At 47.9% G+C, this 18887-nt stretch overlaps 1 protein-coding gene across 2 annotated transcripts in view; it reads left to right on the plus strand.

Moving 5' to 3' along the window:
* LOC119394494 (ubiquitin carboxyl-terminal hydrolase 8) overlaps window positions 1-18887 on the plus strand; it is a 103483-nt gene that overhangs the window by 73130 nt on the left and 11466 nt on the right. For both annotated transcript variants that reach the window (XM_037661799.2, XM_037661801.2), the window contains 4 exons: window positions 10144-10248; window positions 13807-14061; window positions 15008-15150; window positions 17237-17381. In XM_037661799.2, the coding sequence (XP_037517727.1) occupies window positions 10144-10248; window positions 13807-14061; window positions 15008-15150; window positions 17237-17381 (648 nt within the window). The remainder of the gene's footprint in view (window positions 1-10143; window positions 10249-13806; window positions 14062-15007; window positions 15151-17236; window positions 17382-18887) is intronic.

The raw sequence follows: 18887 nt of genomic DNA on the forward strand, positions 1-18887 counted from the left end.
TGACAGTCAACCCTGCGGCGCCAGCCGAATGGGCCACGCCTGTTGCAAGAGTGAATGTCGTTCGGCAGTCCCGCAAGCGCACCGAATGTTTCTGCAAGTGGGACAATACCTGTGCGCCGAACAACGAAGCGCTAGCGCCCGTGTCCAGCAACGCCGAAAATTCACGGCCGGCAATAATGACCGGAATGAACGGCGCGTGCGCACCAGCAAGACAGCTTGCCCTGTACGCAGAGGGTAGAAGCAAAGGTTCGGCCGTCCGTGCTTTCACGAACGACCCGCAGTTCCGTTTCCCTGCCTCACAGGAGGCCTAGATCCGGTGCATTCCCTTGCTACGTGCCCTCTTTCACGGCAGCGAAAACAGCGCACTCCATCTCGATCTCTTTCACGAGACGGAGCAGCCTCGAGCTGCTGTGATTGGCTCGCCACGTTATCAAAGGATACGTATCGATGAGCGTCACCCACATTGCGTTGGGTCGGATGGCGTCCCTTCGCGTGGGTTTCAGGTGGTGCAGCACAGGCTGCCCGCCTTTCGTGCGTATAGGGGTCAAGAGCGCGATCGCTCAACTCCCACGCACAGCCACCGGCAGCCGCAAAGGCAGCGCCATGTGACTTTTGTTGGGGCACAGCCCCTCGCCAGGCGCAGCGCGGCTCAAGGGCATCGCTGGCTGGCGGCGGCGGGCGATAGGCGCGCGCGGCGAGAAGGTCGCCTTGAATGCGCTTTGCCTCGGCGGCCAGCTCCTCCAAATCGCGGAAGCGACCGCCGCGTAGGTACGCCGAAAAGGTCGGATGTGCCTACCGAATCACCCGTTCGACGCGTTCCTCGTTCGAGGCTCGGGGCTCAGCGATAGAGAAAAGGTCGTCCATCGCGCGTACGTATTCCTGAAGCGACTCATCAGGAGCTTGTGTACGGAGCTCGAGCTCGCGCCGCATCCTACTCTCGTAGTCAGCGGGTAGGAATTCGCGCAGAAAGGCCGCGCGGAACTCCTCGAGGGTTGCTGCTCGGTAGCCGGCAAGCCGATACCACCTCGCCGCCGTATCAGTCAGTGCAGCCGGGACAACGCGCCTGAGCACCTCCTGATCGTCCAAGCCCATTGCTCTCTGATAACGTGACAGAGAGTCAAGGTAGTCTCGGGCGCTGAGCAAATCCCCGTATCCGCTGTATGTTGGCACAGGCACATAACAGCGGGGTGGGTGCGTTCGGAACGGCCGAAAGCGTTTGGACAGCTCCCGAGAGCGCTTGGATCATCTCGACGGCGTTTTGCAGCAGCGTCTGAGTCGCACCTGCTTCACAGGAAGCCGTTGGTGCGTTAGCGGCGCGGTCGAGCGAAGGTGAACAGTCTCCCAGCTCGATCAGTGGAGCGGTTTCAAAAGGACAACCGCCCTGCGCGCCATTCCCAGAGCAAAAGAGGCTCCTAGCGGGATTTGCCTGCTGTCGAACATAATTGCCACTTGGGGCGGCTACCGTCGACAATACAGGCGCCTGCTCAGCGTGCGGTCGAACTGTCGGTTGCACGGCTGACGGCGGGCAAAAGTCGGCACAGGCCAGAGCCTGCGCCCCGTCACTTCCATAGGGAACCGACGGAAAGCGCTGTGCCGTTGAACTGCCACGCATTTCGAAGGGTACTGCAGCAGTCGAAGGTGCCTGAGCGCACCGTTCGGATAGGGCAAAGGGCCCAGTCCGCAACGATGCTCCATCTCCAAAGGGAGCTGGCAGGCGCTTTGTGTCGTCCCCACAGGGGGTTGCGACACGTAAGGCACTGGCCTCATTCTCCTGCAACGCGGCATCCGCCAGAAAAGTCAACGGACAAAAATCCCGCGAAGCAGACATGTTGCTGCGAGCCCGAGACGCACAGGCGTACTGACTCGCTAAGAGCAGTCAAAAGCTTAATGAGCTTTTGATACCGCGTTGGGCGCCAGTGTAGTGTGCACGTACTTCACAGGAGTACGGCCACTAGCGTGGGTTCGGACTTAGCGAGCCACAGGGCCGCGTTTGCCGTCGCCTCGCGTGAACTAGCGCGCCACTGCACACGTACGTTCGAGCGCAAAGGCGCCGAGCGCAACGCGGCAAGTACACAGTACTGCTCTCGAGATCCGCAACAGTTTATTACCTGCGGCAACACCACAAAACGCCGTACAACGCCCGCTCCCAAAGGCGGCGGGAGAAGCAAACAGGCTTCACCACGCCACGGGCGAAAATACAACACAAATGGTGCCGCTAGCACGTCTCCGCGGGCAACGGGCTCACGGCGACACGCCGCTGAGAGAAAACGGGTCTCTCGCGACTATGCTGCGTACTCTTACGATCTGTGACCATAGGGCCCGATCGCTCGAGTGAGGGCAAACTCCGCTCGCGTTGGCTTCGATAAGTACGGTTTCGGCGTAGTACGACCATGCGCGAATGCACCGCACCGCTCTTCAGCCTAGCGTTCGGAAAGGGACAACGTAAGGTAAGCGCTCGCCGCTGGCGCAAGGCACCGTTAGCGAGTTCCGTCCGAGCGAGCCCAAAAGAGGAGCCGACGGACGGGAGAGGAAATGCGTGCTTACCCTACGAGGTCCAGAGAGGGTCTCTCCCTCGCTGCGCGAAACGTCTCGCGGGACACGAAACTCGAGCGCAGCGCCCCCCGTCGAGGGGGGCGCTGCGCTCGAGTTTCGCCCCCCGTTCCTCTCCTCCGCCGTAAGACGGCGGAGGAGAGGAACGGCATGATCGGACGTGGGGATGGCAGAAATAGGCGAAAACCAGCGCAATGGCGACGGGCAAGCCTCAATCCCCACAGTGTGTACGTATGTATATAGGTCACCGCCCTCTGAGTGCCCCCCCTCCAATGAAGGGAGACTTTAAGCCCTGGCTTCAGCGCTGCTCTACGCAGAGTCAGAAAACAACATTGCAGCAGGGCATAAGTTCAATGCGTCAGAAAAGTGCACGAGCAAATGGAGAAAACAAAGAAGCGACATCTTTGCGTGCACTGCTACACGCCGTTCCTTTCGAGGACCGATGTCGGGACGATACCCTGCCTATGATGGCCTATGCCTAAGACGAAGCACAACCATATTCCAAAGGTTTTCTGAAGCGTACGAAGGAAAACAGTGCACGTTTCTACGCTATGTGAGTGACCCGTAGGTAAAACATTCAATCCTGCTGAGTCAAATTGGCAAAGACCACATCAGCGTGTTTTACAATGAGTGGCTAAAACAGGAAAAACCAAAGACACTGACACGGCGGCTGAAGCGTGTTTCTTTGAGCAAAGTGGTGCAAATGGTCAACAATGCCTTGTATGAACTTGCGAGCGATATGGTCCGTGCGACGTTTTCACCACTTCCAATGGTAAGCAGCTGCAGTCGCTCACACAGTGGCAATGACTGTGACTGCGTCCTTCTCTCAAGCGACGTTGAGTTGTAAGCAATGTCTCGTGGACAAATAAATGTTTCTTTGCATGACTCACTCTTCTGAAAACTTATTGTTGAGCTACAGCAACAGCTGTTTTAGGAGCCAACATTTTTTGCCTAGTTGGGAAGCAGGGGCGGGGTACTCACAGTCAGTAATATATGGTAGTAGCCAAACTCGGATAGTGCATCTTGGAGCAGTTTCAATTAGCTGAACACCAAACGATGTCTGCAAAGGCACCTAGCCTGAGAGGCATGTAAAAGAGACAAAGCACGCACTGGCAAGCTTACTGGTAATTTTAGAAACTACAGTATGAATCGGTAAGGACTGTTGTAGTGAGTTCAGTACAAGAGAAGTGACCCACTCAAGCATGTAGTGTAGCACATGTGTAGTACGCCACTTGCCGCCTCACATAAACGTAGAAAAAAGCAAGGCAATGAGCAGATGACTGTTGATCAAAACGAGAAGTACTAAGCGGAGTTACCGCATATATTTGTGTAATGAATGGTCACACCCACTTATTAGCTGCACCCAGAACTTTGTTAAAGTATCCCCCTAAAAAGTATATTTAGAAATGACCCGTGTATTAGCCGCACCCTTAATTTTTTAGAAGGTTAGTAGTATTCTATGTTGTGCTGTGTGAGAATTCCAAAGCTTTTTTTTTTTGAGGGGGTTGGGGCGGGGGACCAAACGCGGCAGCCGTGCCGAGTTTTCGGCACCTCCAGGTAGCAAAAGCACAGCCTCCGAGATTTAACGGCTGCCTCCGAGCCGCTGCTGTCCACCAAACAACTGGATGGCCGAAGAGGGCATCCCACAAGGATGCGTGCCACTCGATTTTCGAAGCGTGGGGTGGGGTTTTCTCAAGAATGGTAAAGAAAAGCCTCGAGGTCAAAGGCATCTCAAAAAAATTTAATAGAAAGGGTAAGAACTTCATCTGACACTGAAGCAAGTTTGAGGATTCAATGAGTAAAGAAGGAGGATGAGGGCGAAGTGACAAAGGTTGTTTTTCACTTCTCCCAGTACAAATGAGTACTGCAGTTCAATACGGATGAGTAGCGCTGAAAACATGAATGGGAAAAAAAGGAAAGAAACGTTCACTTTTTCTTTATGTAATGGCCGCACCCGCGATTTTCACCCCAAATATCAGGAAAAAAAACCTGCGGCCATTACACGAGTATTACTGTACTTCTTCGGTGTTTCCAAAGAGAGAGACATCAGTATATTTTATTTATTGAACTTGAAATGATCAACATAAATTTTACCGAGGATGCTCTCACAATCATGAAGTCGGGCCCTGGCTGTGTCTCTCGCTTCATCTACGCAGTTTGCCAAGAGGAGAGCAAGTGATTTTTGGTTGTCTGTTAAAATTGCAAATTCTCTGCTGCGTGCCATGCCATATTTAGCTCACATGTGCACAGAAGCCTTTACTACTGATCAGTGGCATTGAGCATGTTCAAAAAGTGCTGCAGGGCCTCCTTAATGTGACCAACTGAGATCAAAACGAACTTTGTAGAATCAGGTCAAAATTATGACAATGAAGGTCAAAATTATGACAATGAAGAGAGCCCACAGTACTAGAAATAAAGTTTAAGAGAACGGAAATTTGGGCAAGTTGGTTTGCATTCATTTTAAAAACAGCGCAGCAAAACGAAGACAGTATAGAAAGAAACAACGGGACGGGCGCTGACTCGCAACTGAAAAGTTTATTCGAAAAACAGATACTTAAGTACACAAAAACACGTGAAATTGACACCCGAAAACTAGAGTGAAGCCAAACAAAGCCACATGGACGCCGTCAACATGCGCGTGAGAACCGTCTATTCACCAAACGATGCATGCAGATAGCTCTGTTCACTTTGTGATAATGACACTGAAGGACGGCTAATGCACGAAGCTTCCTCTTTACAAATGTGATACGCTTCGATAATTTCCCTGATGAGTCGATTCTTATGGCAGTGAATGATTGTACATTCTTCAAAGCATGGCTCACAACCACATGCATTGCAATGCGCCCCGATGTGCGACAATCTATCAGACCGGCTTGTTCTTTCATGCTCCTTTAGGCGTACATTAATGCAGCGCCCCGTCTGTCCTATATACCTCTTTCCACAAGACATTGGCAAATCATATACGACCCCCACCTTGCACGGAAAAAACGCAGCCCTATGCTTGACGCCGCACACGCTGGAAGCCCCCATTTTGTTCTCCAATTTTCTCTGGACAGAAGCGCAGATGCCACCCATTTTGTTAGGCGCCGAAAACAACACGTCGATGCCGTATCTTTTTGCCACACTTTTCAGACCATGTGACATGCGATGCACATACGGCATGACTGCCACCTTGCCTTCCCTCACCCGATCACGCTGCTTGCCACCTTCCTTCAGCGACCTAATAATCTTCTCGCACAACCGAGTAAGTAAGTGCGCCGGGTAGCCAGCGCCTTTCAGCCTGGCCACTTGCCAATCAAAGCTATCTTGAGCAACTTCTGGGCACGACTTACACACCGCCGCCTTCAAACATGAAACTGCTATACCACTTTTTATGATCTTAGAGTGGGCTGACTTGTAGTCCAAGAGTGGTTTTACGGAGCGAGGAGCATACATCCAACACAAATGATCATCCTTCACCTTCAGTTTCAAGTCAAGAAATTTCAACACACCCGCACATGGTGCTTCACGTGTAAAAACCAACCCTTGTCCGGCCTCCGCAAATCTATTCATGACCTCATCTACCCCGCCTTCTGCTGTGCCTCTATCCATTATAACCGTCGACGTACCTAAACACTTTTTTCACGAGTGTCAAGGCTGCGCTCCAGTATCTTATCTACAGAGCTTAAAAAAATGTTACTAAGCACTGGCACTATCCGTGACCTGATGCAAATCCCATTTCTTTGCACAAACATGCCATTTTCCCACGCTATCATTGTAGAGGACAAATAAAATGTAAGCAATTCTAAAAAACGGTCCACAGACATTTGGCTTCTTGACACGAAATCTGCTTCATTTTCGTCCACAATGCATGCCTTAACACAACTGAGTAGACGCGCCTGAGGCATAGAATAAAACAGATCAACGGCATCTACACTGAACAAGTCGCACCCTCTTGGTTTGTGATTCCCTAGATAAGACAACAGATTCCGAGTTCCGCACCATGAAGGGGTCAACAAAAGTTAACAACTGCAAATGCTTCTGTAAAAAAGCGGAAAGCACATTCTGCCAAGTTCCTTGCTCCGACACTATGGCCCTAAACGGTACTTGCTCCTTGTGCGTTTTCGCAGTGAAAAATATCTTTAATCCACATGCTCCCGCACTCTTGACTCCGCTGGCCACCTTCTCCAAACCCATCTCCCTTAGGATACTAACGGCTTTTTCCTTTACGCGTTCGGCCTTTTCTTTCACTGGCTTGAAATTCTTTTCAATGGCTGCGCGGGCCTTCTCTCCAAACAATCCTTCTTTCATGACGACAAATCCTCCTTGCTTATCGGCTACCACAATTCTCAGCCTATTTTGCACGAGAAAATTCACAGCATCATCAACTGAACGGTCACGCTTGTTCGTACCTTTAGTCCTTTCGACAACTTGGACACACTCTGCCAAGCACCTCTGTCTTTCATCCTCAGAAGCCAGACGAGAAACGGATCTGCAGCAGGCGAGCTTTTCAACTGTGTCCAAACTTGTCTTAAGTCCAAAGTTAGGGCCGCGCCGAAGAACGTCCTGGTGGCACTACGGGAGCACCGCATCACACAGCACACACACACCGGAACTGCCATCCCCTCTCCGACTTGTTTTCCTGGTTGGTAGCTTAGGTCGTAGCAGATTCCACAGCCACTCAGTGGGTCTATCTATTATCGCGCACCACTCTTTGTACTTGCCTGTGTTCCACCGCCCAGCCCCGCCACGGTGGTATAGTGGTTATGGCGCTCGACTGCTGACCCGAAAGTCGCGGGATCGAATCCCGGCCACGGCGGCTGCATTTTCGATGGAGGCGAAAATGTTTGAGGCCCGTGTACTTAGATTTAGGTGCACGTTAAAGAACCCCAGGCGGTCGAAATTTCCGGAGCCCTCCACTACGGCGTCTCTCATAATCATATGGTGGTTTTGGGACGTTAAACCCCAGATATTATATTAGTGTTCCACCGCCCACCTGTCCCGCAGCACTGGTAACGAAGATGATCCTTGCAGAAACGAGCTTGCCGCCACCATTCAGAAATGAGGATCTTGCACAACCGCTTGTTGTGCCCTACTGACGGTTCCATGAAGCCACAAAGCTGCCTGACGTCCACGGGGCACAATCCATACCTCACATGCCAGGACAACACTCTTGACTTACAAACACAAGTTGCCACCAAAGAGGCAAGGACTGCCGGTTCGGTTAGGTCAAAATTATGACAATGAAGAGAGCCCACAGTACTAGAAATAAAGTTTAAGAGAACGGAAATTTGGGCAAGTTGGTTTGCATTCATTTTAAAAACAGCGCAGCAAAACGAAGACAGTATAGAAAGAAACAACGGGACGGGCGCTGACTCGCAACTGAAAAGTTTATTCGAAAAACAGATACTTAAGTACACAAAAACACGTGAAATTGACACCCGAAAACTAGAGTGAAGCCAAACAAAGCCACATGGACGCCGTCAACATGCGCGTGAGAACCGTCTATTCACCAAACGATGCATGCAGATAGCTCTGTTCACTTTGTGATAATGACACTGAAGGACGGCTAATGCACGAAGCTTCCTCTTTACAAATGTGATACGCTTCGATAATTTCCCTGATGAGTCGATTCTTATGGCGGTGAATGATTGTACATTCTTCAAAGCATGGCTCACAACCACATGCATTGCAATGCGCCCCGATGTGCGACAATCTATCAGACCGGCTTGTTCTTTCATGCTCCTTTAGGCGTACATTAATGCAGCGCCCCGTCTGTCCTATATACCTCTTTCCACAAGACATTGGCAAATCATATACGACCCCCACCTTGCACGGAAAAAACGCAGCCCTATGCTTGACGCCGCACACGCTGGAAGCCCCCATTTTGTTCTCCAATTTTCTCTGGACAGAAGCGCAGATGCCACCCATTTTGTTAGGCGCCGAAAACAACACGTCGATGCCGTACCTTTTTGCCGTACCGTACCTTTTTGTTTTTTAGAATTGCTTACATTTTATTTGTCCTCTACAATGATAGCGTGGGAAAATGGCATGTTTGTGCAAAGAAATGGGATTTGCATCGGGTCACGGATAGTGCCAGTGCTTAGTAACATTTTTTTAAGCTCTGTAGATAAGATACTGGAGCGCAGCCTTGACACTCGTGAAAAAAGTGTTTAGGTACGTCGACGGTTATAATGGATAGAGGCACAGCAGAAGGCGGGGTAGATGAGGTCATGAATAGATTTGCGGAGGCCGGACAAGGGTTGGTTTTTACACGTGAAGCACCATGTGCGGGTGTGTTGAAATTTCTTGACTTGAAACTGAAGGTGAAGGATGATCATTTGTGTTGGATGTATGCTCCTCGCTCCGTAAAACCACTCTTGGACTACAAGTCAGCCCACTCTAAGATCATAAAAAGTGGTATAGCAGTTTCATGTTTGAAGGCGGCGGTGTGTAAGTCGTGCCCAGAAGTTGCTCAAGATAGCTTTGATTGGCAAGTGGCCAGGCTGAAAGGCGCTGGCTACCCGGCGCACTTACTTACTCGGTTGTGCGAGAAGATTATTAGGTCGCTGAAGGAAGGTGGCAAGCAGCGTGATCGGGTGAGGGAAGGCAAGATGGCAGTCATGCCGTATGTGCATCGCATGTCACATGGTCTGAAAAGTGTGGCAAAAAGATACGGCATCGACGTGTTGTTTTCGGCGCCTAACAAAATGGGTGGCATCTGCGCTTCTGTCCAGAGAAAATTGGAGAACAAAATGGGGGCTTCCAGCGTGTGCGGCGTCAAGCATAGGGCTGCGTTTTTTCCGTGCAAGGTGGGGGTCGTATATGATTTGCCAATGTCTTGTGGAAAGAGGTATATAGGACAGACGGGGCGCTGCATTAATGTACGCCTAAAGGAGCATGAAAGAACAAGCCGGTCTGATAGATTGTCGCACATCGGGGCGCATTGCAATGCATGTGGTTGTGAGCCATGCTTTGAAGAATGTACAATCATTCACCGCCATAAGAATCGACTCATCAGGGAAATTATCGAAGCGTATCACATTTGTAAAGAGGAAGCTTCGTGCATTAGCCGTCCTTCAGTGTCATTATCACAAAGTGAACAGAGCTATCTGCATGCATCGTTTGGTGAATAGACGGTTCTCACGCGCATGTTGACGGCGTCCATGTGGCTTTGTTTGGCTTCACTCTAGTTTTTGGGTGTCAATTTCACGTGTCTTTGTGTACTTAAGTATCTGTTTTTCGAATAAACTTTTCAGTTGCAAGTCAGCGCCCGTCCCGTTGTTTCTTTCTATACTATCTTCATTTTGCTGCGCTGTTTTTAAAATGAACTTTGTAGGCTGGACTCCTGTCCTCTGCAGTAAATCTCCTGATTTTAAAAGTCTCTACGTTCGTAGGTATGCATCTAATATTCGTTATTTTGAAACTTGACCTTTCTTTCTCTAACAACCACCCAACTCATCAACTCGCCAGCTATGCTACCCGCCTGTTTGCTGTCAAGCCCTCATTTTGTTTTTTTGTGACGATCTACCTACATTGATTGAACTCGGCACTTAACAGTAAGGGTTTGTATTCAGAACGAGTGTCTGACCTGGTGCCCACTTATTGTTGCAGAGCCTGATGGGAAGGCTGTTCAATGTCTATGCTGGTTACGAGCAGCAAGATGCCCACGAGTTTCTCCTTAACTTCATTGACAAGCTCCACGAAGACCTCAACAAGGCAAGTGGCTATCATTTGTGCCTGCATCCAGAGACATCTCCCAATGGTGCAGAGATTTTGTCACTAAAAATGGAGTTACGTTAGGAGCTGCAAGCACAAACCTTCTTACCTTGGGTTTCTGTGATTGAACCGCCGTGATCTCACTGAGGTCTCCCGCTTAACGCAATGTCACAGTTTGGATTCTCGACTCCAATGGCCACTTTCCAACATAATTGCAATGCAGCAAACTCATATGCTTGTGCTAAGTGCTCTTGAGAGATCATTAGGTTGCCTAAATTAATCTACACCCCTTCACCTCATAATTTCACTTGAAATGTGTCAATGATTAAAGGCTGGCTAACTGTAACAGAACTATAGGCCAAGTAAAATGCCTCCATTCAAATAAATGTATCTATGGGATTGCCTCAATGTAAAATTTTACATTTTGCAAAAGGAACCACTTCTGACACAAAAATTTAAAAAATAATAATTTTGCTGCCTTTATTGCTTGCTAGTAATGATGTGTGCATGACATGCAGCTTGTCGGCATAACTTCTGAGATTGGGCACTGCCTGTGACTGCCTGTGTGATACCTCAAAAGTGACATGCTGGAACTTACATCATGTTCACTTATCATCATGTGGACGCATGGCTTGTTTAAGGCAAAATCCTTATATGCCTCATTAAACTCGATTAGTGACTGTTGGCATCGACAGCACAAATGGTACCAAAAATTGAATGATGTCAAGCATTATTCCGGGAATCATACGATGTCATCGTCACTTGGTCAAAAGTGGGCCAATCCCAGAGGCAGTGCAGAAGGCTTTTTGGGTCACTGTACAGTCAACTCGGAAGAAGAAGATGGCGTTTGCCTTCGAGTTGTCTTAGGCGATTGCATAAGGGACCGTGTGAGTTTTTCGCTGTTTAGAAGCTGCTAATAAGAAAACTAAATACACTTAAACTTCATTGTAATGGAGTCAGTAAAATCAGCACTTTGCTTTATTACATTGAAACTTTGTTATATTGACATTTGATCTTTTATGTATGGTATATATCTACCGATGGACTTTTTCTTACGCTGGAGCAGTCACAAAATGTTCTAATAATAGGGCACAACAACAAAAACGGAACATCGTTATCACTAAAAAAAATTTGTTTTTATGAACCTGAGGTTTCGCAACCTCAACCTGATGCCGCTCTAGTGATGTCCTTTTCACAGCACCTAAACATCACATGTAAAGCCAAAAGGAACATGGGGGCACCACACTGTGGTAATCAGTGTAAGGAAATTCTGTCACACCACTCGACCTCTGCGTCTTGCCAATAGAGCATTGGCTGTTGCCCAGAATGACATGACACCGATGCCGAACCAAGCCACCTTCTCTCCAATCAGACGGGTGAACACACAACATCAGAAACCATTGCATGCCTCAAAAACACGAGAGTTTTGATCCAAAATTTCATGAAAGTGAGATGACAGCCTGAATTATACCCTAAGTTTGTTAATTTGAGCTCATTAATTTAGAAAATCGGATAATTCGCACGTGTTCTCTGGTTCCGGCAAGCACATGCGTATTTTAATGACATGAAACTCTCTATAATTCGGTCATATTTGGCCACAACCCAGTTAATTCAGATGATCGTGGAAGCGTGCCAAGTGCGAAGTGCCGCAAATGTTTAGAGCAAAACAGCAAAAATGGCATTCATGAACCACCAAAACAAGGCGGCCAGTCGGCACCACCATCGTCATCAGTATGAACCATACGGTAAGGACAGGAAAGTCAGAACACTGCCTATTTACATTTACCACTGCGTGTGACACTGCGTTGGCCGCGGGCCTTCAAAAAGGCATGGTCGCCACCTACAATCGAGTTGTTGGCAACAAAGGCTTCAGCGGTTGTGGCAAACCTGTTTTGTTTACATTTTTACTTGGCGTACGTGAACAGTGTGGGTGCTTTTATGATTGAGTAGATAGCAATGGCAGTATCGTCTACAATGGCTGCGACAAGCAGTACTTTCATTTTCACCGTGTGCCTTCAGAACTGTGTAGTTGCCATGCACGATTGTGCATTAGCGAGCCAGGTTTCTTCCGCAGTGGCTGCAGCGCTCGGTAGTTTCGCTCCGACTCGTGTGTGTAGGCCGCACACGTGCCTTCAGAACTGCGTGGACGCAACCTGTGATCACATTGTTAGCAACCACAGTTTCGTCCACAGCAAATGCAGCAGTAGCTTCGGTTTGACTTGCAGCAGTGAACATGCAATGTCACAAAACTCAAAACATGGTGCAAGCTGTTGAAGATGAAGAGCTTTCAGCCGCAGTCCGCATTGTGGTATAAAACTCGCTTGCTACATCATGATGGATGGACGATCAATTGCCGGCCATTTTATCGGCGAAAAAAGTATCGTCACGTGTGCGCGGTGGTGTTTAGGGTGGCAGTACGCAATAAGGGAGGGGTGCCGAGCACGCAGGGGTGTCGAGCCCTGAACTTTTGTCAAGATTGTTTGGTACATACTAATTTTTACCACATTAGGTAATGTGAAAATTCATTGCAACTGGCCTTTAAGGGAGGTTGAATGTTACGGTTGCATAAACTAAAAGGACCATTTTATTATGTACAGTATTCTTTGTAACCATACATGCAGATTTTCTAGGCTGAAGTGGCCAAAGTGTAAGGCATTCCAACACCAACTCAGTGTCGTCTAAATCAGTCTAAGAAACGGTGTTACTCGTGATTGTCTCATTTTGTTTCCTCCTCTTTATCACATCTTGAAATCTGTGGGCTTGCACAATGAGAAGTGCTCCCAACGAACAGCTGGCATTGCTGGGAATGTTCTGAAGGTAGCATAACTATTGGTAAAGCCTCCTTATCAAGTTGATCTTAGTGTTTATGCTGTTTCATTGGTCGCTTCAGTCAACCCTTGAGGAAGGGACCAAATTGGTCTTAAGGTGTTGGGACTATCTTAAACTTTGGCTAGCGCCCGTTTAGCCTTGGGAATGTTCCACACGGCCGGATAGATGTCTGTTAGATTTTTACATCTACGTGAATTGATGTGATTGAAAAAGATGTGTTAATGTTCATGCAACACAAAACGCAAGCGGGGTGCCTCTGAAGGGCTAGTGAAAGATCTGCGGATTTTCATTTCCCATCTACATCTTTCTTTGTCGAGGTGAGGCACAGGACCAACAATAATTAGTGTATTCTTCAGCTGGCGTAATCTGCGTCCTTGTGTAACCTGCACCGAAAGTAACCTGTACAGGTAGCAACAGCCAGAGTGTCCAAAAAAAAAAAGAAAGAACAAGAGAAAATGCCCCGTGGCCATGATTTACAGCGGCATAACATTTAGGAAGGCTCATATTCCCTTGCTATCTCTTCTTGGTGTAGTAGCTAGCAGCATTTTCAAGGTGACAAAAGGTGAGGGAAAGCCGCAACTAGTACTAGCAACTCTGCATATACTTGAAGGATTAAAACAATTCTAGCAGCAGGAGATTTGTAAGACAGTCTAATCCAAGGTCAGTCTTTGATTACTTAGAAAAGTGTTTAAGGGCCCCCTTAAGCCATGAAGCCATAACCACTTGCAGGCTGTTAACCGCAAGGGTGCTCCTGCGCCTCTGCCGCCCGCGGATGAAGCGAACTTGTCACTGAACGGGCGCATCAACCGCTTCTGGTGCCAGCACTTGGACCGGCACCTGTCGGTGGTGTCAGACCTGTTCGAGGGCCTGCTGGTGTCGAACCTGACCTGCCTGGTGTGTCGAAAGTCATCTAGCAGCTTTGAAGTGTTCTCCTGCCTGTCACTGCCTATCCCAGCCGTCAGCGGGTCTGTCTGCTACCTTCAGGTTAGTCCAATGGAGACTAGAAAGCATGCTTCATTGAATTCACCTTGATATTAGCGCCTTTGTTCGATGCTATGCTCATTTCACCGGCTCTTTGAACGTCTCAAACTGCGAATACTGCGAAACACCTGAGGCAATTCAGCATATTTAGTGGCACTTCCCTGGCTACTTGCAGGAATGACAGATGCTTAAATCTGCACTGGTAAGCATAGAAAGGGGATTGTTTGCAGAGTCCTTGGTTTGGCAACACTGCTGCGAAGTGTGCTGTGAGCACTTTCATAGGCTATTTGCTGGGCATTGTACTATACTTGGGACCGTTGTCTGTCGTTCCTTTGCTCATCCTCGTTTTTTTCGCGTTGTTTATTCATTTAAGATGGAAGCCCCCTCTTTCGTTCATTCAGAGCGAGGGTCTTGTTCCGGCAGACTTTATGCCTTAGGTTAGCATGCGAGGGTGTATTGGTCAGCTTCCAGCTCGTAATAAGATCACGTGCTAGGTGACGCCAGCTGGCAACAAAAGAGTCTCCCGCCCAGGATTACGCAAACATAAATGCTTGATAAAGCGACTGCCGCTGTAGCTCAATTGGTGGAGCATCAGATGCGTTATCCGAATGTTGTAGGTTCAGTCCCGACCTGTGGCAAGTTGATTTTTTCTCCACTTTAATTCCTTTCCATTTATGTCATAATTACTATACTACAGTTAAAACACGCAAATAATGTCCTCCACACGTTCCTTAGCTTCATAGTTGGTTTAGTTAGGTTGTGTCTAACGAAAGAAACAAGTCCTCGATCAGTCCCCCGTCCTTCGTCCACAGTCACAAAGGTTACTTTCCATTTGGTCCCGGATGCATGTATTGCTAGAGATTTTGATGAGATTGAGGTGGACATGTGCAAATGTGTTTGTTTGGTGTTTATTGTACATGCACTGTGGTGGCCTCTTGTAATAATGCAGGACTGCCTCAAGCTCTTCCTGGAAACTGAGAGCATGTCGGGGGAGGCGGCATGGGACTGTCCAACGTGCAAGCAGAAGCGCAAGGCAGAGAAACGCATGATCATAGCCAGGCTGCCCAAGATTCTCATTGTACAGTTCAATCGGTGAGCATGGCTATTGCCAGCCAGTTTTGTCACTGTTCTGCAACTGATGCACTGTGTTCCATGCTCCGTCATCTCAACTGCTCAACTTATCTCTTCTAATTCTCTTATTTCAAGGCTTTGAAAAAGAGGTGGCAAATACTAAAACAAAAATGTTGCAAGCATATTCTTAGTAGCATGTATTTATTTTGCTGCATGCAAAAATTCTAGCAGATCCCACGCATTGTGAGAAAGGATTTCATGCAAAGCAGTGAGCGAGTAGCTGCATATGCCACACTTTGAACCAAGTCTTACGAGGTGGATCGACGCCTTTATGCAATTTGAGTAGGGATCTTGTCGGGGGCTTACTAGACATGTTGACTACACTGGCATCTAAATGGTAGTTCATATTCTAACGTAATGCCGCCACTCGTGTCACATCACAGACGTTGCTTTTATCTAAACGGAGTGTGAGCAGCGTTCGTTGGACTAGCCTGTGGGGATAAGCAACACTAGACGATAGCTTGTTGAGTCATAGAAGTACACATGTGTCTTCTACGCAAGAAGTACGCAAGACTCTTGCGTCTTAAATCGAAAGGGCTCTGCACGCCTCCCTTATTACGTACCGCCGTCACCAACACCACCATGCGCACGTGGCAGTAATTTTGTCGCCGGTAAAATGGCCGGCAACTGATCGTCCATCTCGATGTAGCAAGCGAGTTTATGCCAGCATGCGGACCACGGCTGAAAACTCTACATCTTCAACAGCTTCCGCCATGCTTGAGTTTTGTGACCTTGCACGAATTGAATGCGTCGATAACGATGCGATGATTGGTAACGTCCACACTGTTGTGGAGGCACGTGCATGCCCTACACAGGGTCGAAGCGAAACTGCCGAGTGTCGCAGCCCCTGGCTCCCTAATGCACAATCATGAATGGTGACTACACAGTTCTGAAAGCATGCGGTGAAAATGAAGCTACTGCTTGTCGCAGCCACTGCTGACGATACCGCCGTTGCTATCAATGCGATAATCGATATCGTCCATGCAGTTCACGTGTGCGAAGTAAAGACGAGAACGAAACAAGTTAGCAGCCACTGAAGCCTTGGTCACCGACACGGCTAACAACGCAATTGTGGACAGCGACAACTCTTTTCTGAAGGCTCGTGGCCAACGCGGTGGTAAACACAAATAGGCCTAAAGCGTTCTGGCTTTCCTGGTGCTTTCCTGTCATTACCATACAGTTTGCGCTGATGACGATGGTGATGCGAACTGCACCACCTTGTTTCGGTTGTCCGTGAACACTGTTTTGACTCTTTTGCGTCGCACATATACAGTGCTTCGTGCACTCCGAGGATAGTCCGAATTAACTGGGTCATCAAATATGACTGAGTTAACGAGAATCTGACGCCATTAAACAGTGCATATGCTTTCCAGGACCGGGAACACATCCGGATTATCCGATTTTCCGAATTAACGGGGATTGAATTAATGAGCTTTTACTGTACAATGTTAAGGCCACAAACACGAGAGCATCCAGATGCAGATGGCTAGATAAATAGAAATGGTAAAAGTGCCTTTGGTTCACCAAGAAATGCTTTGCATTTAAAATGTCATGCTTACTTGATTCTAACAAAAAAATCTGCTAATTTTAACTAAGATTCGTTAACCGAAAGTGGGAGCAAGTTACGATAAGTGCCAATAAACTGATGCAGCGATAAACGGATTGTCATGCAGTCGACACTGAAATTGTTCGACTATAAATAAGGTATGTTGCTTACTTGAAAAAGCAAGTATCGCACCCAGCCAAATATCAGTGCAGACACGCAGCTATATTTAAGTTCAACGATGCCACGAATTGAAGAGTTGGCAAAAGCTCTTGATATGCATGCCAATAAAGTAGCATCCATTTCATGTGGCAGACGCTTCCGTTCTTTGTCACAAAAGTCTCCTTAGAAAAGTGTAACGAGGCCCTTTGAAGGTCACATTAAGCTATGAAGCTCAGGTAAGCACCATTTGGGAGCAGCTTTGGCATACGATGTGTTTTAATGTGGTACGTGGTGGACAACGTGACTGCAGCATATGACATGCCACACACTGGTCTCTACCAGGTTCCGATGTGAAACCGCGTGGCAGAGCAAGAAGCTGCAGACGTACGTGCACTTTCCGGTCAACAGCTTCGACATGAACTGCTACGTGGACCACACCCGGGTTGACACCCAGCGCAGGCCACCGTACAATTTGTACGCATTCCTGGTAAGCATCCCGGTAGCATTCCTCACAAGGAGAGAGAGTGTGTGTGGGGGGAGGGGAGGGGGGGTAGCATGGCCCCAGCATAAAAAGAAAACCCCACTAATATTCATACCAGTATACATGGTGAAGGTAAAAAACCCCGAGGCACTGCTCCGACCAAAGTGAAAATTAGAACACACAGAAAAAGACGTTTCGGCTCCCACGTGGGAGCCTTGTTCACAAGTGAAAAAACAAAAAAAAAATTTTTTTTTTTCAGTTGTGAACAAGGCTCCCGTGTGGGAACCGAAATGTCTTTTTCTGTGTGTTTTCATTTTCACTTTGGTCGGCGCAGTGCCTCGGGGTTTTTTTACCTTCACCATGTATCATCCCGACCAGACGGGCTTCCGTCAAACATTGAACTTCACCAATGTACATGGTTTGCATGTGTAATCTACATGCTCAATTAGGTGGATTTAAAAGTGTAGAAACTAGAGCTGTGCAAATAGCAAAATTTTGGGTGCGAAGCAAGTTCGAAGGATCAGTATTGAGTGCGAATCAAATCAAATAATTTTCTAATATTTCTCATGTATTTTTCGAATACTTTGAAGTGAAATTGCAAAAAAAAAGCTGCAGAGAATCCCTAAGTATGTTCTTACTCGACGGCAACAATTACAAGTCACAAACATGGTCAAAGAACAGATTTATTCCTTAGGGGGGATGCGGCTTTCGTATCGCGAAAAATAACAAAAAAAAAAGATTTTCGAAAATCACATTTTCAGTTTCTGTAGTCATTTTTCTGATTCCAAAATATTGTTGCTGAAAACAACGTAGAAGTGCGGTAAAAAAACTTGTTGTGCTTGCCGAGGTGGTGTAAATTACTGTGGAAATTGCAAAAAAAAAATACTGTGTTTGAAAAAATAATAGTTCCGCAACGGCGTAACTGGGCGCTGCCATCTTGGGTCGTCGGAAAGAGCATTTCTCCATCTTCAAATTTCCCACTTCAGCTAGGTCCTCCATTAAGAAAAAAGCATACAAAAAGCAAATGTTTGAAATTCATTTCGAGGCCTTCGATTGGCTGCGTCCGGCATGCTGCTCCAGCATGCCTCGCCATTGGTCCGATCCTCGCTCTGGGATAGCGTCGTCTGCTGCTTGCACGTCGCGAGGTCGCGGCTGTCTAAAATGGCGCTACTTAGTGACGCGTTCGCACTCGTTCTGTGTTCACAGATCGAGGATCATTTAGAATATAATGACGCTTTAGTTTGGCAACTGCAAGCGGAAGTTCAAGCATCAGATTACGATAGTGCGCCGCACTCGTAGCGAACATCGCAGACGTGCGTATCGGACAAACTGTTCTGCTTATCAGAATTTTGCACCTCGTGATGAAGACGTACTCACGATCGAGCATGACGTACTTTGAAACATCGGGTACCGCGGCCACGCACATCGCGACCGAGCTTGCTGCTCAGAGTCGTGGCTAGGCCTAACTCCGTTCACGGCGCCGATGTGCGAGACGAATCCGAACTTTGCGGG

The sequence above is a fragment of the Rhipicephalus sanguineus genome, chromosome 5 (genome assembly GCF_013339695.2).
Source record: "Rhipicephalus sanguineus isolate Rsan-2018 chromosome 5, BIME_Rsan_1.4, whole genome shotgun sequence".
NCBI classification, from domain to species: domain Eukaryota; kingdom Metazoa; phylum Arthropoda; class Arachnida; order Ixodida; family Ixodidae; genus Rhipicephalus; species Rhipicephalus sanguineus.